General features: G+C 39.1%; 1 protein-coding gene across 3 annotated transcripts in view; it reads left to right on the forward strand.

Moving 5' to 3' along the window:
- The window catches only part of LOC127624812 (ralBP1-associated Eps domain-containing protein 2-like), a 46,426-nt gene that overhangs the window by 3,154 nt on the left and 21,767 nt on the right, over positions 1–21,505 (forward strand). For 2 of the 3 annotated variants that reach the window (XM_052099747.1, XM_052099748.1), the window contains exons 2-11: positions 5,403–5,526; positions 6,149–6,324; positions 8,109–8,217; positions 14,619–14,722; positions 16,829–16,967; positions 17,092–17,155; positions 17,377–17,545; positions 18,776–18,832; positions 19,035–19,122; positions 19,427–19,495. In XM_052099747.1, coding sequence (XP_051955707.1) covers positions 5,403–5,526; positions 6,149–6,324; positions 8,109–8,217; positions 14,619–14,722; positions 16,829–16,967; positions 17,092–17,155; positions 17,377–17,545; positions 18,776–18,832; positions 19,035–19,122; positions 19,427–19,495 — 1,099 coding nt within the window. The remainder of the gene's footprint in view (positions 1–5,402; positions 5,527–6,148; positions 6,325–8,108; positions 8,218–14,618; positions 14,723–16,828; positions 16,968–17,091; positions 17,156–17,376; positions 17,546–18,775; positions 18,833–19,034; positions 19,123–19,426; positions 19,496–21,505) is intronic. The other variant, XM_052099749.1, reaches the window with a different exon arrangement.

The raw sequence follows: 21,505 nt of genomic DNA on the forward strand, positions 1-21,505 counted from the left end.
ACAATGTCTAAGATGTCAAACAGTGCATATAGGCAAACTGGAGTACTGATATTATTTGTTCATTTGTTTTTTACAGCTATAAAAAAGAAAGAAATAAAACATATACATTACAGCAGACATAACTCATTTGTTCACATGTTTACTATATTATATACAGTTTTTTATGACAAGAAATCTTAAAATAAAAAAATAAAAAATACGTGTCTACACTCTGCCCCCTCTAGCAGCTGTGTGGTGCCATGTGAAAAATAACTCACTCCATGGGGCACTGCAGGTTCAATCTTAAGAAATATAATTATATATTGTGAAAAAAGAAAGATTTCTTTTATCTTAGCTTCTGGCCATATGCCACAGAACAATATTTCATACACAGTTACAGACACAATTTTGTTTGTGTAAAAACAAACGGTAATTACTGTATTAGCTCAACTGTGTGTCTCAGCAGGCGTTGACATGGTTTACATGGTTTTAGGGCGTCGTGGGAGTCCTCTCATTGTGTTCCTGCACATACAGGAAGTACAGCTTGTCCTTCTGCTCTGTTTCCTGTTTGTTTGTCCTGGCTTGGTGACCCATACTAACTTAATCCCTGACAGAGAGTCAAACACATATTCTCATACACCCATATGATAAAAGATAATGTTAACCAACAATATCATCGTCTACTTTGCACGATCCAGTCATATCCAGCTGGATGCCCTACAATATTTCCCACAGAATATCCTGTTCCCACCAAAAATAGGTCACATGTTGAATGTTAGATGCATTGTAAATCTTCAGTATCTGTGGTATGCCGTGGATGGATCAGGATGGTCAACCAGTTGTCCAACAATGTACTAATCGCTTAGTGAGGTTGACCCTAGAAGTTAAGGAGATATATCGACCACATCCAGGAATGACACAGAGGCGGAAGTGTATCTTTAAAAAGACGCGTCCTGAACAGGACGTTCCACGCCTGCCGTGTGTGTCCTTTTAGAGAAATTCAACTCTTTTAGTGAGAGAAAATAGCTCTTTCAGAAGCGCTGTGGAAGCAGCCAGGGGTAAAGCTGCACTGGTGTGCAGAGAAGGAGAAAGCCGCTGAGACTCACCGTAGATCCAACAGCAAACGCTCTGCAGAGGTGAGTGGAACAGGAGTGATCTCAGATCGCACAACCGCTCGGCTCCGAAGAAAAAATCTGAATGGGCAGATGCACGATTCCCTCCTTTTATACCCGTATGTCCGGGGGAGGGATATGCAAATTCTGTCTGCCAATTTCTCATTGGCCTTTTCTCAAGTTCAGAGGTAACTGAGGCCTTCAAGAAAGACCCTTAATGTCCCCTAGTGTCGATTCATTAGAAACAACGTCGAGTGAGCGACAGACGGGGCAATTTCACTATGGTCCAAATCATTTTTTAATTCAATGTCATTTAGTGGTGTTTCTTCATCTCCGGACACATTCAGCACTGTGGACATCTAGCCCTATTCAGATGGAATTAGTTTTATATGGGGTAATGTTAGAATTACCAGAGCTTCTCAGTAATTGTAATCCAGTTCGAATCAGTCATATCAGTCATTTTCTCGTAAAAATTACAGTGAGATAACCTACTATAAAACGGTCTGTAAAAATAACCCCTATATTAATCCAGTGCGACTCAATATAAAGCCAGTAAATTTGCACTTTCCAGCACTTGAGCCCTTTAAATATGAAATATTTACCCAATGTAAAAGATATACAAGCATTTTTTGATAATGATTTGAGCAGAGTTAGTGCGGGATTTTTAAAGACATCACATATTCCATGCATGCGAATTGACTGTAAATATTACAGATGTCCGCAGTTACAATTACTTTACAGACATATGTCAGGAAAACTAATCCTTTCTCAGAATAGGGCTTTAGCTACACTTCTTGTCTAACCGATGTTGAAATAATTAAAGCAATGCTGATTACCATGACAGCAGAGAAAATTCACTTTCTCCTTTTTTTGCATACATGCCTACTTTTGAAAATATGAAATAGCACAAGGCCATTCAAAAGTTGATGGTGAACTGTGGCACTCACAAGTGAAAGCAATCAGTAATGGAATCATTTGAGTTTGGGCTGTAGATTAGTGTAAACACAGATATCAATCAATATCAATATCAAATCGGATCTGTGCATTAAGCCTCGCAGTTTAAATGCAGCCTTAAGTACTTTGGAGCTAGACCATTCAAAGCTTTGGAAATAATTAACAGATTTGTTAAATGATTACGAAAATTAACAGGTAGCCAATGTAACGCCGATAAAATGGAGCTGATATGATCATATTACTTGGTTCTAGTCTGCACACTAGATGTTGCATTTTGAACAAGTTTATTTATTAAACCTGCAGGACATCCACCTATTAATGCATTTCAATAATATAGTAATTGTGAAATTTCGTCGGGTTTCAAAGAAATATAAAGTTGGGTATCTTCTGCAAATGCGATGAGGCCTTAAAACTGAACCCTGTGGCACTCCATACTTAACTTTAACCTGGCAGTTCCTCATTTACACAGACAAAGTGGTGGCAGTCAGAAAAATAGGACCTAAACCAAGCTAATGCCTGTCTGAGAAATCTAATATCTAATCTAATATAAAATATCAACCTCTGGGACATGTAATCGCCTGAAGTTGAAGAAACACCCAAATATAAACTAAACGTAAAGTTCTGTAATTGGCTTTCAAAAATGTTATGTTTTTGGAAATACCTCATATGGTGTGTATGACAACATGTTTATGTGTAAATCACACTGAAACAAATGAAATATTTTATTCTTCCTCCTGAAATTCAAATTCAATTGTTACAATTCTGCATCCTGTTTGCCACCTCAATTCAAATGAATCAGGAACTGATATGGAATTAAAAGGCATATTCAGGCATAATGCTTGGAGTCTGTTAATGGGCCTAATAGCAGAGACATGCTTTATTTCAACACAAAGCATCTGAAATCTTCATTAAACACACACACAAAGTTCCTTCCTCAAATGCATTCAGCCTTCACTGGACCAGATCGAGCTGTTGGAAAGCAGCTGTAGGTGTAGCGACTGAAGTCACTGGCATCTGCTGGATTAGGTGTGTTTCTCACAATGCCCTAGGGCATAATACTGGTCATGGCATTATCTGCCAGTGTGTCTGTTACAACTAAACAAACCCTGATGTAATGCAAGGTTCTAGGTTGTAATGCCCTCTGTAAATATGCATTGGCATGTGCTTAAACGTATTGCAAAATATTATAAAATAGACAATCTATTCCTTTCAGTAGTTTGCATTCCTGCACATTATGTTTATTTCCATTTCCTTGCAGTTGTTTGCATTCCCTCGCAATAAGTTTTGCGTTCCCTTGCAGTAGTTAGCGTTCCCGCAGAATACGTTTGGCTTTATATCTCAAAAAGATTTGCACTTCCCCTAACAGTAGTTTGCTTTCCCTTTGCAACAATTTTGCTCTCACATAAATATTATGCACAAAACTACTTCAGAAAATATGTTCTCTCCCTGTCTTCTATGGGTCTCCTTATATAAAAATGTTTGAAAAAAGTATTAAACTTCGGCATGTTACTCATCCCTCACTGTTTGTGCTATGGACGTAAATGATACCTCAAATCACACGGCTTTTCTAAGAAATCAGACTTTCTAAGTTACTTTTCTAAGAAATCAGACTTGCACTTTAAAGGAGCAGGAGCCTTTATTGACCTCTGAAATTGAGTAGACAAGAGTATTGATAAGGGGTTTATCTCATTTAAGTCACATTTGGCTAAAGTTCACCTTTTCCACAGTGCTCTGTAATGAGCCATCAGCACTACAGGAATCTTAGCAGAACACGATCAATAATCTCCATACCTACTCAAACAGGAACGTTGAGTCAATGTTTGGATAGATCTTCAGATAATGTTTGCAAAGTGAAGGGAACGCAGTTGGTGAAATGATTTACTGTAGAAATCATGCATGCATAACCTTACTTGAATTGAGAAAAGACAAATTCTGATATTTGTCATTTATTTTGCTTACGCCATTGTGCTATTTTTATAACCTGAAACTTGACGAGAAGTTTGTTTTTTATGAGTAAGGAAACAAGGATTGCTTGAACAGCAAAACATGCTGTCTTTTCAACACGGGCAACAGATATAGTATATAGATAACAGCACACAATACAATGTGCTGCTATTTAAAGTGAACAGATCTTTTCCTGTGTGTAAGTAAGAGGAAGAAGTTTACAATTCATCACTGCTGAGCTGAACTCTGTACGGAAGGATGGATTTCAGCTCTGCATGGAGTGCTTCAACAATAATGACTCTAACAGACAAACTACTGTGGAAGTTCTGCTCTTTTCCCAAGAGGAAACGTTTGTGTATTTCTCATGGTTGCTAAAGGACAGGGATAGGATTTAGACTTGGGTTCAGGGGTTTGATTAATTGATTTAAAGTCAATGTGAATTGATTATGAAAAGATGATGAAATCATGAATCAATATTTACTACAGCAGTATTTTTATGTTTATTAATGAATTAATTTTATTTTAAAATGTAAATAATAATAATAAATTACCTTAAAAAGACAACTTTTCTTGGTTGAGTGCCTATAACTCCAGAATATATGAATATCCTTTTAGACTCTTGTTAACAACAAACCTTTCTTTTTGCACCTTCATTTTTAAGACCCTATATGGTTAAATCCCTAAGGTATGGGGTTCTCAAATTGGCTCTGAAAATTGTTACATTTTACCCATTTTCAACACTTGAAAAACTAAACGTGGGTTACATGGTATGAAGTTAGTCCAGAAATACACTATTAATAAAAATGTGTGAAATATCTGGCTCTTCAGTTAGTGCAATACATATATCTAGTTTTCAAATTACATAATTTTACATCTGCAAAGCTCTGAAATGCAGTTAAACACTTCCTGCATGATGTACGATTTCTTATCTCTGCTGTCATTAGGATGCTAGTTTTAAATGATAAGTGCCAGGGCCATTCCTAGCTATAAGTGGGTGCTTAGGGCCCCAAGCCTCCTGGTGCCTGGCAAAGCAAAGGATATACATTGCAAGTAAGTCTCAGGCAGCTGTTATGGCTTAATTAGACAGGAGGCCCCCTTGTGGTACGAGAGGGAAGTGAGCCTCCAATTATGATTACATGAGGACCCCCATATGCTCAGAAACGGCCCTGATAAGAGCTCAGATACAGGTAAAATTACATTTGTTTTGAACGCAATTTATAATCAGTTGCATATTCTTGTAGAACTAATAATAAGGATTATAAATTATATTTTCAATTCCCCCCGTTAGCAATTATGCTAATTAAGATTTGCCTTCACATTAATAAATGCTTTTGAAATGTTGTAATGTAAAATTATTGTCAATTTGATGTTAGGTCTCAGTCATTACCCCTCATTAATGTTTTTAAACAACAGATAACTGAGGTGTGTGGCGCTAAGCGGCTAGGCTACTTCGGATGTGGACAGTTCTACATAGCTTTAAAGCTGTTGGCCGCGGCGCAGACTGGTCTGCCGGTACGTCTGGAGAGCATCGCAGGAGGTAAATCTTCAACAGTGTTGGGGAATGACTAACTAAAAGTTGTGATGCTACTAATTTTAGCAAACCTTTTCAGCAGTGTGACTGTAACTCAGTTATTTTCAGAGTAGCTTTTCTAGTAAGGTACTTTTTCCACACATTGTAAATTGGATCTTCTTGTTTTATGGATAAATCCAACGAAGTTTGGTGTGCATTATTGTAAAACAAGAAAAAACTATTTGAGCTAATACTGAGCATTAATTTTGAGCTAAACGCAACCCACTGCTGGGCAGATATGTCGTGAACGTTGGCTGGATTAGCCTTTAATCCTGCTACAGGCTGTTACCTGCAGACTTTGGTGGTTCTGAGACCCTCACAACAGGCAGAGGTGATCAGCTGACCTCACAGTAGGTCTAATGTGCTCGATTATCAGTAAAGATCAAAGCGACACATGAATATTCTGTTTAGTCCACACATCACTTGATCCAGTCGTTTTAGCTATGAAACAGAAGGGCTATGCTCTACGTTTGTGGACAGCAAGGAGAGATTTATAAAGCTGACCTTAAAGTTACCTTTGAGAGCCAATAACTAGGTTACATTTTAAGACGTCTAAACATTCATTCCTTGCGTTTAACTCTCCTCACAGAACTTCCTCTGCCTGTGTTTGTGGAAATAATGAACGAGCCTGAGATGCGTTACCCCAATCATACCTCGACCAATGAGGGTCAGACTCAAATTCAAGGCTTGGTTACAAGCTCCGACCCTTGTGCCTCTGCAGACAGGCCTGCCGTCAGACACCCTGATACCAGCGTGGAAAAACAGGTGAGTATTGGCGAAGAGTCATCTCACTCACATGAGTCAGATCAGTCTTAGTGGAAAAAGCTGCCTTATTCTATATATGATCCTGGGCGCAGATTCACGCTATTCTCTGCGCCGTCCATGCACAATTCACCACGTGCTCCATTCAGAGTGAGAAACACATTATAGCGACCACGAGGAAGTCAAGTAGGGTGACTCTACCCACCCTAGCAACCTATCAACGGGCCAATTGGTTGCTCAGGAAGCCTGACCAGAGTCACTAAGCACACCCTGGATTCGAGACAAATGTCTCTTTTAATATCCTCTCTGTTCTTTGCAGTCAGTTGTTGATCAAAACAGCAAAAATATTATTTTATCATAATCATACATAGCACGGATGCGTAATATGCACGCAACCAAACCCTTCTGTCAGACATTCACTAATGGATAATCATTTGTGAATTAAATACTTCCTCTTATTTAGTTTTCTCATTGTTTTGAATGCAAAATAAGCAACAAAATGAGATGACCGCAGTTCCCCTTCTGTCACTCACTCGACGTTGTGTCGAATGAAGTGACACAAGGGGTCTTCCTGGGACGCCAAACGTACCTCTGAACCTGAGAAAAGGCCAATGTCAAGTTGGCAGACATAATTTGCATGCCCCGCCCCGGACATACTGGTATAAAGGGACGCGGGGAAGCGAGTGCCAGCCTGCTTGCACCTGTCTCGACAGTTCGCATAACATGATCAGTGCGTGGCGTTTTTAGATGGGACCCCTTGTGTCACTTCATTCGACACAACGAGTGAGTGACAGAAGGGGAACGTCATGGTTACTGTTGTAACCTCCATTCCCCGAGGGAAGGAACGAGACGTTGTGTCCCTCCTGCCACAGCACTAGACATACCACTGTAAACGGCCGTACCTTAATTTCGGCTCCTCGGTACAAAAACCTGACTGGCACTCGCTGCCCCGCTTCCCGTATGTCCAGGGCGGGGCATGCAAATTCTGTCTGCCAACTTGACATTGGCCTTTTCTCAGGTTCAGAGGTACGTTTGACCCCTTGTGTCACTTCATTCGACACAACGTCTCGTTCCTTCCCTCGGGGAACGGAGGTTACAACAGTAACCATGACATTTTTTCTAATTTGTCAAGCAAACTTTAGCATTCCTGGACATGTTGAATGGCACCTACATTTCTTAGCAGAAACTCTGATATATATATATATATATATATATATATATATATATATATATATATATATATATATATATATATATATATATATATATATATATATATATCAGCCGATCAGCCACAACATTAAAACCACTTGCCTAATATTGTTTAGGTCCCCCTCGTGCCGCCAAAACAGTGCCAGGGAACAGAAAAACTCAAAGTATTTCTGGGATTTTCACACACAACAGTCTCTAGAATTTACTCTGAATGGTACCAAAAAAAAAACATCCAGTGGCAGTTCTGCAGACGGAAATGTCTTGTTGTCCTAAGATTGGATTTACTAGTTTACCTCATGAAGAGTCCATTCAAGTTTTTAGGTTATAAATGTAAAGAGTATCTGTAAAAAATCTGTATTGAATTGGAAAAGAATGTTATCAGCTTTAAAAAGAACGTGTTTTGTACCATTTCCCCCTGTTTGGTTCATTCATTTTATTTATTTAAGCTCACTCTATGACTTATGATCATTCAAATTAATTTAAGATTTTGCATATATATTTTTGCAGTACTTTTAATAAGTGATTTTAGTTTATCACACTTTTAAATGAATATTGTCTGTGCTCAACCCCAACAGGAGGCGTGGTCTCCACCACAGTCACCTGACGTGTCCCCACCCCACTCGCCATCAACATATCACTACTATCCATACGGTGCTCAAAGGAATGGAGCAGAAGCACTACTGGGTAAAAGTCTCTGTCACACATCTTGCATACACATACCTAACCTATGAATTGTCCTGATATGTTAAACCAATGTTCATGATTTAATTAGATTAGATTAGATGATTAGATTCAACTTTATTGTCATTGTGCAGAGTACAAGTACAAAGACAACGAAATGCAGTAACAACTCTGGCTAATTTAATGTGGATTCAGTAAGATCTATCAACAGAATCTGTGGCATTTAATAACTATAAACAATAATTTCAAATCATCCAATAATTTGCAGCTAGATAGGTAAAGTTTGTCAAGACAAGTTTAAACTAGTTTTAAATGTATGAAGTTTGATAGTTAAAAAGACATTACAGTAAAACAAACAACCAGTTAGATATATAGACCGTAATATAAATTATAAATGGTCAAACACACTGTCACATAGTCAAGTAAACCATCAGAAAGATGGATTGATGGATGGATGGATGTATGTATGGATGGGTGGGTGGGTGGGTGGGTGAGTAGATGGATGGGTTGATGGGTTGATGGGTGGAAGGGTGGGTGGGTATATGTATGGATGGATTGATGGGTGGGTAGGTAGGTGGGTAGATGGATGGATGGGTGGGTAGATGGATGGGTGGGTAGATGTATGGATTGGTGGGTAGATGGATGGATGGATGGGTGGGTAGATGATGGATGGATGGGTGGGTGTGTTGATGGATGGATGGATGGGTTGGTGTGTTGATGGATGGATGGATTGGTGGGTGGGTAGGTAGGTGGGTAGATGGATGGGTGGGTAGATGTATGGATTGGTGGGTAGATGGATGGATGGATGGGTGGGTAGATGATGGATGGATGGGTGGGTGTGTTGATGGATGGATGGATGGGTTGGTGTTGATGGATGGATGGATGGATGGGTGGGTGGGTGGGTGGGTTGATGGATGGGTGGGTGTTTGGATGGATGGATTGGTGGGTGGGTAGGTAGGTGGGTAGATGGATGGGTGGTTAGATGGATGGATTGGTGGGTAGATGGATGGATGGATGGGTGGGTAGATGATGGATGGATGGATGGATGGATGGGTGGGTGTGTTGATGGATGGATGGATGGGTTGGTGTGTTGATGGATGGATGGATGGGTGGGTGGGTGGGTGGGTTGATGGATGGGTGGGTGGGTGTTTGGATGGATGGATTGGTGGGTGGGTGGGTGGGTGTGTAGATGGATGGATGGGTGGGTAGATGGATGGGTGGGTAGATGGATGGATTGATGGGTAGATGGATGGATGGGTGGGTGGATGGATGGGTGGATGGGTAGATGGATGGGTGGATAGATAGATGGATGGATGGATGGATGGGTGGGTGGGTAGATGGATGGATGGGTGGGTGGATGGATGGATGGGTGGGTAGATGGATGGGTAGATGGGTAGATGGATGGATGGATGGATGGATGGATGGATGGATAGATGGGTGGATAGATGGATGGATGGGTGGGTAGATGGATGGATGGGTGGATGGATGGGTAGATGGATGGATGGATGGGTGGGTAGATGGATGGGTAGATGGATGGATGGGTAGATGGATGGGTGGATTGGTGGATAGATGGATGGATGGGTAGATGGATGGATGGGTACATGGATGGGTGTGTGGGTTGATTAGATGGAAGGATGAATTGATGGGTGGGTGGGTAGATGGATGGGTGGGTGGGTGGGTGGGTGGATGGGTACATGGATGGGTGTGTGGGTTGGTGTGTGGATTAGATGGATGGATGGATTGCTGGGTGGGTAGATGGATGGATGAATTGATGGGTGGGTAGGTAGATGGATGGATGGATGGATGGATGGATGGGTGGGTGGGTAGATGGATGGATGGGTACATGGATGGGTGTGTGGGTTGGTGTGTGGATTAGATGGATGGATGGATTGCTGGGTGGGTAGATGGATGGATGAATTGATGGGTGGGTGGGTAGATGGATGGATGGATGGGTGGGTGGGTGGGTGTGTGGGTTGGTGGGTGGATTAGATGGATGGATGGATTGCTGGGTGGGTGGGTAGATGGTTGGATTGATTGATAGATGTTAAAAGCAGAAATGTGCAGCTCTTTTTTGTTAAAGCATTTAAATTATTTATTAAGGAAAACAAATTTATGAGAACAAAAAAATTCTAAATAATATATTTTTGAGGTGGGACTACTTTTCTTGGCGTATGAACTAATACTTTATAACTGACATCACTGTGGGTGCAGTTTGCTACAGATAAAAAGTCATGACATGTCCCTTTCTGGTATCATGGAGAGTTACTGGGTTTCCAAGTTTATAGTTGTGTTCATCACGAGTTGACAAATGCTACACAATAAACTGTCATTTTAAGTTCATTACTGTAAACTAACAAACCTTTATTAGATTAATTAAAACTCTATGATTTACCCTGTGCTGAAAAAGTGTGAGTAGATATTTCCAGTTACACAGATATACTGTAACAGATTAGCTGGTACAAGATAATGCGCCCACATATCACACGGCTGGTGTGTTTCACACACTCCTAATGGTGTCAGACAGCTGTGTGTGTGAGTGTATGTGTGTGTGTGTGTGTGTGTGTGTGTGTGATCTTTCAGCCTTGAGCTTCTGTCTGTCCTCAGAAAGCAGTTGGCTAATTGCTGCTCTCCTGTGGCGTATTGATATCACGCTGTCTAATCACAACACCTGCTGACTCACAAGGCCTTAACAAAATCTAGGGTAAACACATGGCACACTCCACCAACAATCCTTATGAGACATAACATACCGTATATCCTTTCCTGAGTTTATGAAAATATCTAGAGCAGAGATATGGCATTATCAGCCCATTTTACTTCCGTAATGTGACACATTTCTAAGTGAAACAGAGATTTTGCATTTAAAACCGCAGATTAGCTCTGAATATGATTTCAGGTGACCCGAGTGCTCCCTTTTACAGTGTGCCGCAACAGGAGTACAGTACGTTTTTGTGACCAAGTAAACTAAGCAGACTACCATAAATGCTGTACATTTATAAAATAGCACCCTCTCCAGGCAGTACGGAGTAGTGCGTTGGGGCGGTCTGTTGTGAATTGAGACATAGGAGATCTACTGTATGTCATTTTTGTATGCATTTTCTATAATAGTCAATGAAGTGGGACTATTCTTTTGTAGTTGGTCTGGATCTATTAAGTCAGGGGTTTTCAAACTGGGGTTCAGCAACCCCCAGGGGGCCGCAAAGGGGTGCTAGGTATTCTGCAGAATTTCTGAAGACTTTAAAATGACTATAATTAATTAATTTGAAAATTAAAAAATAATTCATGTACCATTATTCTAATACTGTGTAGACAAACTTGTATGTAAAAAGTAAATATTTTCCAGCTAGTATTTTAATTTATTTTTACTTCAGATCATTGACCATATAAAACGCAGCTATTTCATTTTAAACACGTTGTCTTTATAATGTCATGCTAACTATTTTCCTCACACAGTAATGGGACTTTTGACATTAAAATATATAGCTTCCTTTTAGGGTGGTGGTCCGTCGTAAAGGGTCTATCATCATATTTGGGGGTTCGTGGTTTCAAAAAGAAAAAACATGAAATTGTTTTAAAATACATTAGAAATTCACCCTAAACAATGTCTTGAATACACCTTTACTGTGATGGACATGTTTTCAATTTCTGAGTTCAATGTCTTTATATATATATATTTATATATGAATGGCTACTTGGATATTGGCTTGCCGTTGGAATATACAGTATGTTCAAGATGTGACTATTTGAGGAGATATTGTATAATTGCATGTTTAAAACAAGCTGGGACTATCCATTTGTTAGTGAGCTGTTAATAATTGTGGTCACATCAGAGCTAACCGTACCAAAAACTTCTTTAAATAGACGTGGAGGAAGAACATCAGTCATACAACTTGAACATTTCATCTTTGACACTAAATCGATAAGATGTGCTGAAGAGACTGGTTGAAAGCAAGTTAGTGAGCCGAGAGGATTTAATACCACTTGTGAGTGGAATTTCGAGGGCTGAATATTTTATGAGTGAAAATGTTTCAAAACTTTTCATAGGTTTCAGAAGACACATACTGAAAGACAACTGAGACAGGGTGTAGAAGAACATGGAAAAAAACTTCAACCAGCTTCTCAGTATCCAAACCAGAGAGAAAAGAGTCTGAAAAATGGGCTTGAAAGCACCAAAGCACATAGCACAGGACCCATGAAGTCAATATTTAATAGTTGTACCTCAAAGCTGGAGAACAAGTCCATTGGCAACAATTTGCATCTACAATTCTTTTTAAAAACAGTAGCAACACCACCTCCGTGTCCAGAGGTCCTTGAAGAGCTGAAGAACGCACAGTCCGGGGGAGAAAGTTCACCTAGAGAGCTGAAGTCACCAGGACTGAGCCAAGTCTCTGTCACAAATAAAAAGTCCAAAGAGTGTGACATAAAGCCCTAAACTGTTAAGCAGAAGGTTGCTGGTTCGATCCCCACAGCCACCACCATTGTGTCCTTGAGCAAGGCACTTAACTCCAGGTTGTTCCGGGGGGATTGTCCCTGTAATAAGGGCTCTGTAAGTCGCTTTGGATAAAAGCGTCTGCCAAAGGCATAAATGTAAATAAAGTTATTTAGAACAAAAGATTTGTCTGATCTTGCATTTACTACGGCCATCTTGATGGCAGTAGGCTCCGAGTCTATGGTAGAGCTATGGTTCTCGCTCTCGGTGGGACGCGTGGTAAGTTGTGCATGGATGCCACGGAGAATAGCATAAAGCCTCCACACGCACTATGTCTCCACGGTAACACGCTCAACAAGCCACGTGATAAGATGCGCGGACTGACGGTCTCAGACATGGAGGCAACTGAGATTCGTCCTCCGCTGCCCGGATTGAGGCGATTCATTACGCCACCACGAGGACTTCGAGCGCATTAGGAATTGGGCATTCCAAATTAGGTAGAAAAGAAGGACGATATATACACAAGACACAGGTGGGATCAATCAAGGGGAACACAGAGAACAGAGACACAACACATAACCAAAACCAACCTTCAAACGAAAAGTCTTTATTCTTCTAGTGACCTCTAGTGGCCGCTAGGGAGAATGTCCCAAGTGTTACATATGAAAGGAACATTTTGTTCAGATCAAATTGAGGAGCCCTAAGAAAACATCTTGACATTTGTGACAAAACAAAAAAATAATGAACTTGTATTTTGGTACCTTTTACTTGATGGTTACACCACTTGACATTTTTAAAGCCATTAAATAATTTTTGGGGGGTAGAATAGGCTATAAAATGTGTTTCACAAATGTATGAAATGTTATTATGAACTACTTGAAATGCATTTGCTCAGTCAGGATGGTCATTTAATTGGGTCATGTACATGTTTTGTGTCAATGATGTCAGATGTAGGATAAAAAAACTTCTACACACTATTGTTTGAGTGTGTGTGTGTGTGTGTGTGTGTGTGTGTGTGTGTGAGGAAATACCATGTGCCTATTAGTTTGGTAGTGATGAACATGACTGATTAGGAGCTCTTTTAATCTGTCTTAACACCCAGATGTATATAAGACCCCTTTATCTCCTGTTGTCTTGAGTTAGGGTGTCAAAATGTACCCTATATACTTTATTAAAACATATTCTAGGTCTTATTTAAGCGTCAAACAATCTTTACAATATGCAAAATTGCTTTTGTAAATAATTCATTATTATCATCCCAGGGGTTAGATCATATCATGCAGTGAAGGATTGTGACTTTATACTGTGGTGATTTGTGCTTTTATCTCATTGTTAACTTCAGCTGTGACCAGAGCAACATCAGCATAATGTTATATGGCTGAGCCTTCTTCATCAGTCAGCAGGGATCATAAATACTTCATTTAAAATCCATGGTGTTCTGGAAGGGCTTTTGATGTAAAGAAATTTGTGAGATCAAAAAGCCAGCCAGGCCTCTTTTATTCTTGTAGATTGCAGTCTCGGATCAAATATCTTGACGATCAATGACCTTGTATTGTCTAATTCATGCTCATTTGGTATTTAATCACTTTTCTCTTGTTCTCTCTTTCAGATCTCCATTTATTATTCCTTTAATTCACTCTTTAAAAGTTTCCCTCTTGTTAAGTTTCAGTCGTGTCCTCTCTCTCTCTCTCTCTCTCTCTCTCTCTCTCTCTCTTGAAGTAATGGCTTTACTGTCTGAAATGTGTGCTTTTATCTCACTAACTTCTGCTGAGAGAGGATTTAAAGGCACACTGCATCTTACCTTAAAATCCCTGTTCAATCATTAGAAAATGAGCAAATGATGACAGAACTTTTACACTTGAGAGAACAATTCCTTTAATTCTCTGATGCCCATTGTTTATAATACCGTGTATACATGCCCAAAACGGCACACGATGGCAGTAATATAAAGGTCTCGTCTTGTCTTTCTTCACAGCTTATGATGGTAAATTGCAGATTTGTTCCAGCGTTCCTCAGGAAAACTCATCTCCCAGTCACTATTCCATCAAACTCCAGTTGGAGCAGCCGGCCATCGCACGGGTGAATAGCTCCGCCCACCTCCCCATTCTAAGTGATCTGTGATGATGTCTTTCTGTTTGTAATGATCTTTTAATGAATGCTTTGGGCCCCATAAACATGGATTTATATAATGACTGCTTTATTTATGTAAGCATGTATTTTTGGCTTGAATATCTGTAATTATGTGTCTACACACTTTTTCCTCTTGCATTCAGCTAGTCTTTCCACACTATTGGAACTTCAATAGGAATAGAATACAATGCAATAGGAAGAGTTTCCTGGTGAAACAAACAATAGACGGTTGTTTAAACACAATCAAACTGCACAGTAGCTCAACTGATAGAGCGTTGCACTTGCACCGCAAAGGAGCAGGGTATGAGTCACGAAGAGCACGCGAGTCGGAAAGTGAGCCGAAAGTGTCATTTAAGCACCACAAAATGAGGTAGTTGATTCAGCTTTTGTGTTTTTCCATCTCAAATTAGCTTTTTGTGAAATTAACAGTTAGGTTTAAGTTTGAGGTTTAGGGTAGGCAGGAAGGTTTTGTTAAAAACCTTAAAAACCTCATCTGTTTGGGAGAACATTAAATGCGATTTTAGCGCCACACAGTGGAGATTTCACCTTAGAAATGATACGATACATGTAATGAAACTCAAAATGTAATTTGGCAAAAATGTCACCACAGTTAAGTAAATTTCATGATTTACAACTGTTTAAAAAAAGGCTATATATATATATATATATATCGGGATAGGGAAGTTTGGGGCCCCCTGCTGGAGCAGCTGCCCCCGCGACCCGACTTCGGATAAGTGGTTGAAGATGGATGGATGGATGGATAAAAAAAGGCTGCCATTCAGTCTCTACAAGTATACCTGTCTGCAGCTTGATGAGCGGCCAGGTCTTTCTCAGTCTCTATTGCGCACATGATGGGTCTCACTTGTGTGGTTTGCTTTTGACACTGGTTCAGATGAAAGTCAGTGAGCGTTTTCGGGTGATGAGAAAAGAAATGGCAGCTTGCCTGTATCTCTCACACACCTGGTTCACCTCTCGCGGTTGAAGTCTCCATTGTCTGTTTAATGAATCAGCGTGCACTGCTCTACACAATCGAGTCGAACACCTCCTGAATATTTAAATGTGGCTATTTTAGCCACAGAAATTGGGGAAAAAGTTTTACCCAGTGTTGAAAAGTCCCGGGTTTGTTCCTGGCAAGCAGCAGATGCTCTAACCCCACCCCCACCCTAATCGGCACCTGTAAGGAACAACTCAGGACACCTTTCTACTATGGTGTGAAGTTTCAGAAAGCAAGAAAAAAAAAAAAAAGATTTGTTTATTGCATTAAACAAAAAAATATTAAATTGCATAAATTAAGGAGTTAAATTTACCAGCTCAATTTTTTTTTAAAGCCGCTTTGGAAAAATATGTATTGAAAAAACTATAATATATATATATATATATATATATATATATATATATATATATATATATATATATATATATATATATATATATCTAAAAAATTTTTATTAAATTAAATTACATTTAAAGTTGCTATGATGACAGTTACAGGAAAAAAATAATAATAAAAATTATGTCTGTAATTAAAATAATTACGATTTATGCCATGATTGTTATTTTTGTAATCGAAAAATGATCAAATTATTTGCTAATTTTATTAGAAAATTAATTCTAATTTTTAACTTACTGAAATGTGCCTGGAAATAATGTTTTCCTTTTAAAATGTAGCACATTTAGTCTCTTTTAAGAACAGAAAACAAACCAAAAAAATATATATTTTATTAAAGTCGCAAAGATGTTGTTGTTGTTAACTGTGGCATTCTCCATTTGCAAACACTAGTATCATCAATAGTGTGTTTTGCTTGTATAGATATGATATTTCATACTCGTTGCTCTCTGATGATAATACAATTCCATCAAGCAAAGACTGCAATAGACTTTAGTTTATTTAACCATTCCAACGACGAGCCTTTAAGAAGATCTTTCTCCATAATTGCATGATAAATGAGTCTGGTGCAAACTTTAGCAACCCTAAAAAATTATTGAAGTAATGAAATTAGCTGTAGCACAACGCAGCTGTGTCAGGCAGTATCTCTTTATCTCTCTCTCGCTCAGGTTCCATCTGTTGAGCGTTTGGTGGAGAGGAATGAGATTGATTACTCAGACGACCCCTGGCGAATAACAGAGGAACAGCGTCAATACTACACCAACCAGTTCAGGAGTCTGCAGCCTGACCTCAGCGCTCTCATACTGGGTCAGACACTTTAGGCCTGCTCCATACCAGAACCACGTCTGCTACTATGTAATAGAAATGTGTTTACTTTACTCTCTGTGGTCATTACTGATTATTCACCTTTGTATTGATGTTTCTCATTCAGGGACGGTTGCAAAAAACTTCTTCACCAAATCGAAGCTTCCCATTCCAGAGCTGTCTCATATATGGTGACGAGAAACCCTCAAATCTACTTAAACAAAATGATCTACAGCTCGAAACATACAGCGTGACCAGACAAAGTGCACACCTCAGCATAAACGCATATTGAACTATCTCCTTACTAGCATGATTTCTATTAGCAGATATTTCATTTGACATACATTTTTACCTGTTGAGGTCCTTAGTACTCAATGGTCCAAATGTTCTCTTTCTGTCTTCTATCTTTCAGGGAGTTAAGTGATGTAGACAGAGATGGCGCCCTCACTTTTCCAGAGTTCTGCACTGCGTTTCATCTGATTGTGGCTCGTAAGAACGGCTTCCCTCTTCCTGAAACACTCCCACTCACGCTTAGACCGGGTTTTGTGACACAGGGCGTGGTTACAGCGCCACCATCTGAGGTATGACATTTACAGACACACAAAGCTGCTAGAGGATTCAAGCTACTGGTCGACCCATACATCTTGTTTAATGGTTGATGCAGACAATCTAGAGAGCAGGGTGGCCGACATAATGCAGATATACACTGGCGGCCAAAAGTTTGGAATAATGTACAGATTTTGCTGTTTTGGAAGGAAATTGGTACTTTAATTCACTAAAGTGGTGTTCAACTGATCACAAAGTATTGTCAGGACATTACTGATGTAAAAAACATTTCCAGCAGCTGTCACTCCAACACCTTATCCTTGAGTAATCATGCTAAATTGCTAATTTGATACTAGAAAATCACTTGCTATTATGTCAAACACAGTTGAAAGATATTTGGTTTGTTAAAGGAAGCTTAACGTTGTCTTTGTGTTTGAGTTGCCTCAGTATGCAATAGACTGGCATGTCTTAAGGTCAATATTAGGTAAAAAATGGCAAAAAAGAAACAACTTTCTCTAGAAACTCGTCAGTCAATCATTGTTTTGAGGAATGAAGGTGATACAATGCTTGAAATTGCCAAAAAACTGAAGATTTCATACAAAGGTGTAACTACAGTCTTCAAAGCCAAAGCACAACTGTCTCTAACAAGGACAGAAAGAGATGTGGAAGACCAGATGTAACACTAAACAAGAGGATAAGTACATCAGAGTCTCTAGTTTGAGAAATAGACGCCTCACATGTCCTCCGCTGACAGCTTCATTGAATTCTACCCGCTCAACACCAGTTTCATGTAGGGATAAATTAAATGTGTAAATTCACAACAAAATTCCACCAAATTAAATTGAGGTATCTTGAAGAAAATATAATGTAAAAAAAAAAAATATAGATATTTAAAGTTTTATTAATTACATTTTGTTAAAACGCTATACAAATCAACTTGATGGAAGTTTGTTATGAAATTGAAATGCATACATCTTAAAAATAGGCTAAAATATATATATATATTTTTTTGTGTTTTTGCATATTAGGGAAAGGTTATAAATAATTAGATTAACACACCTCGATTTTTGAATGTAAACAAAAGCAACAATTGGGGTAATGTGCGTCAAGCAGTTTTAGCTGAACAAATTGCACAAAATGAGGAACTTCAACATATTAATTGTCCAGTTGTGGTATAACGCAATCCCAGGTTGTGTGAAAGAGGGTTCTCATCTCGGTTAAGACCAACAAGTTTGAACCGAACTGTAAATGTGCTCATTTTGCAGGTGACTCAACCGCTGATTGTCTTTAATGACAATATGACGCCTAGAGCCAGTCAACTGGTAAGCAAACCTTCATTTTACATTTATGCCAAGATCACGATGTTCTCTCTGCCTTCTGGATGCTTTCTTTGTTTTTCTTTGTTCTTGTGTCTTTTACTGAAGACAGAGAGTGCTAATGAGTTTCAAACGAGATCTCCGTAATCCACAACCTGTGCAGTTATTGCAGGCTATACATGAACATGCTTTTCATTTTCCCAAACAGGAAATGAGATCTGTTGATCTTCAGATGACCCCTTTACCAGGTGTGTCCACTTCTAAACATGACACGAGGGAAGAGAGCGGGAATTCGGGTAATACTTTTAGAGCCAGATGTCAGTGAGCGCTATAAACAGGATTTAAGGAATAGAAATATGTAATGTGATGTTTCTTAAAGTGGCAAGAAGTATTTAAAAATGTATGAATATCTTTGAATTAGATAACAGAATATCAAGTAGCAGTTATTTTAGAGAAAAATCACACAAGCACACTTTTAAAGCAAATATTGATAGCAGTTGTTTGAGAAGTAACACCTCATATGAACTCTACATATTGATATTCTTATTTCAACTGTCTTTTTTGGCTATTCTTCTTGTACTTCTTGTGCTGTGTCAGCAGAATTCAGTCCAAAGAGACTTCCAGATCCTCAGGAGAAGCCAACACAGCAATTCAGCACTTTAAAACCAGGTGACGTACTCTCGTCCGGCACTGAACTACAGTACACACCTGTACCGTATTGACCTCTACTGATTCAAGCAAAGCCACTAATTTACCTGTACTTTCAAGGCTGTGTAGTTTTAAAGGAACAGTTCACCCAGAAATTAAAATTCTGTCATAATTTCTGATTAAGGGTGCAGTTAAAAGTTTTTACCTTTAACTTTCTCTGTAGAATAGGTTTGGGAACCAAGAACCGGTTCTTAATCAGAAACATATAGTGCAAATGTCCTGTTCCCGAACGAATGACTCTTATGAGCCAGTTCTTTTGAATCTACAGAGCAAAACATGTAGCCTGATTCGCAAACGAATGACTCTTATGAGCCAGTTCTTTTGAATCTACAAAGCAAAACATGTAGCTTGATTCGCAAACGAATGACTCTTATGAGCCAGTTCTTTTGAATCTACAAAGCAAAACATGTAGCCTGATTCGCAAACGAATGACTCTTATGAGCCAGTTCTTTTGAATCTACAAAGCAAAACATGTAGCCTCATTCGCAAACGAATGACTCTTCTGAGCCAGTTCTTTTGAATCTACAAAGCAAAACATGTAGCCTGATTCGCAAACGAATGACTCTTCTGAGCCAGTTCTTTTGAATCTACAAAGCAAAACATGTAGCCTGATTCGCAAACGAATGACTCTTCTGAGCCAGTTCTTTTGAATCTACAAATCAAAACATGTAGCTTGATTCGCAAACGAATGACTCTTATGAGCCAGTTCTTTTGAATCTACAAAGCAAAACATGTAGCCTGATTCACAAACGAATGACTCTTCTGAGCCAGTTCTTTTGAATCTACAAAGCAAAACATGTAGCCTGATTCGCAAACGAATGACTCTTCTGAGCCAGTTCTTTTGAATCTACAAAGCAAAACATGTAGCCTGATTCGCAAACGAATGACTCTTCTGAGCCAGTTCTTTTGAATCTACAAAGCAAAACATGTAGCCTGATTCAGCAAACGAATGACTCTTCTGAGCCAGTTCTTTTGAATCTACAAAGCAAAACATGTAGCCTGATTCGCAAACGAATGACTCTTCTGAGCCAGTTCTTTTGAATCTACAAAGCAAAACATGTAGCCTGATTCAGCAAACGAATGACTCTTCTGAGCCAGTTCTTTTGAATCTACAAAGCAAAACATGTAGCCTGATTCGCAAACGAATGACTCTTCTGAGCCAGTTCTTTTGAATCTACAAAGCAAAACATGTAGCCTGATTCGCAAACGAATGACTCTTATGAGCCAGTTCTTTTGAATCTACAAAGCAAAACATGTAGCCTGATTCGCAAACGAATGACTCTTATGAGCCAGTTCTTTTGAATCTACAAAGCAAAACATGTAGCTTCATTCGCAAACAAATGACTCTTATGAGCCAGTTCTTTTGAATCTACAAAGCAAAACATGTAGCCTGATTTGCAAACGAATGACTCTTATGAGCCAGTTCTTTTGAATCTACAAAGCAAAACATGTAGCCTGATTCGCAAACGAATGACTCTTATGAGCCAGTTCTTTTGAATCAACAAAGCAAAACATGTAGCCTGATTCGCAAACGAATGACTCTTATGAGCCAGTTATTTTGAATCTGCAAAGCAAAACATGTAGCCTGATTCGCAAACGAATGACTCTTATGAGCCAGTTATTTTGAATCCACAGCGAACCATACAGCATGACGAATGTAGCCCAATTCTCGAACAAATGACTGTTATGAGTTGATTATTTTAAATGAACAGCATGAAACATACAACAAAACCAGTGTAGCTTAATTCCTGTATGAGTCAGTGTATCAGTGTAATCTGATTCCTTAATGAATGGCTCATTTGATGTAGTTCTTTTGAATCTACAATGCCAAAAATGCAACATAACCAGTGTAGTCTGATTCACGAACAAATGGCTCTATGAGTCAGTTCTTTTGAATCTACAGCATGAAACATACAGATCAACTAGTGCAGTGAGATTCCTGAACAAATTATTTTAACGAGTCGGTTCTTT

The sequence above is a fragment of the Xyrauchen texanus genome, chromosome 31 (assembly GCF_025860055.1).
Source record: "Xyrauchen texanus isolate HMW12.3.18 chromosome 31, RBS_HiC_50CHRs, whole genome shotgun sequence".
Lineage (NCBI taxonomy): Eukaryota > Metazoa > Chordata > Actinopteri > Cypriniformes > Catostomidae > Xyrauchen > Xyrauchen texanus.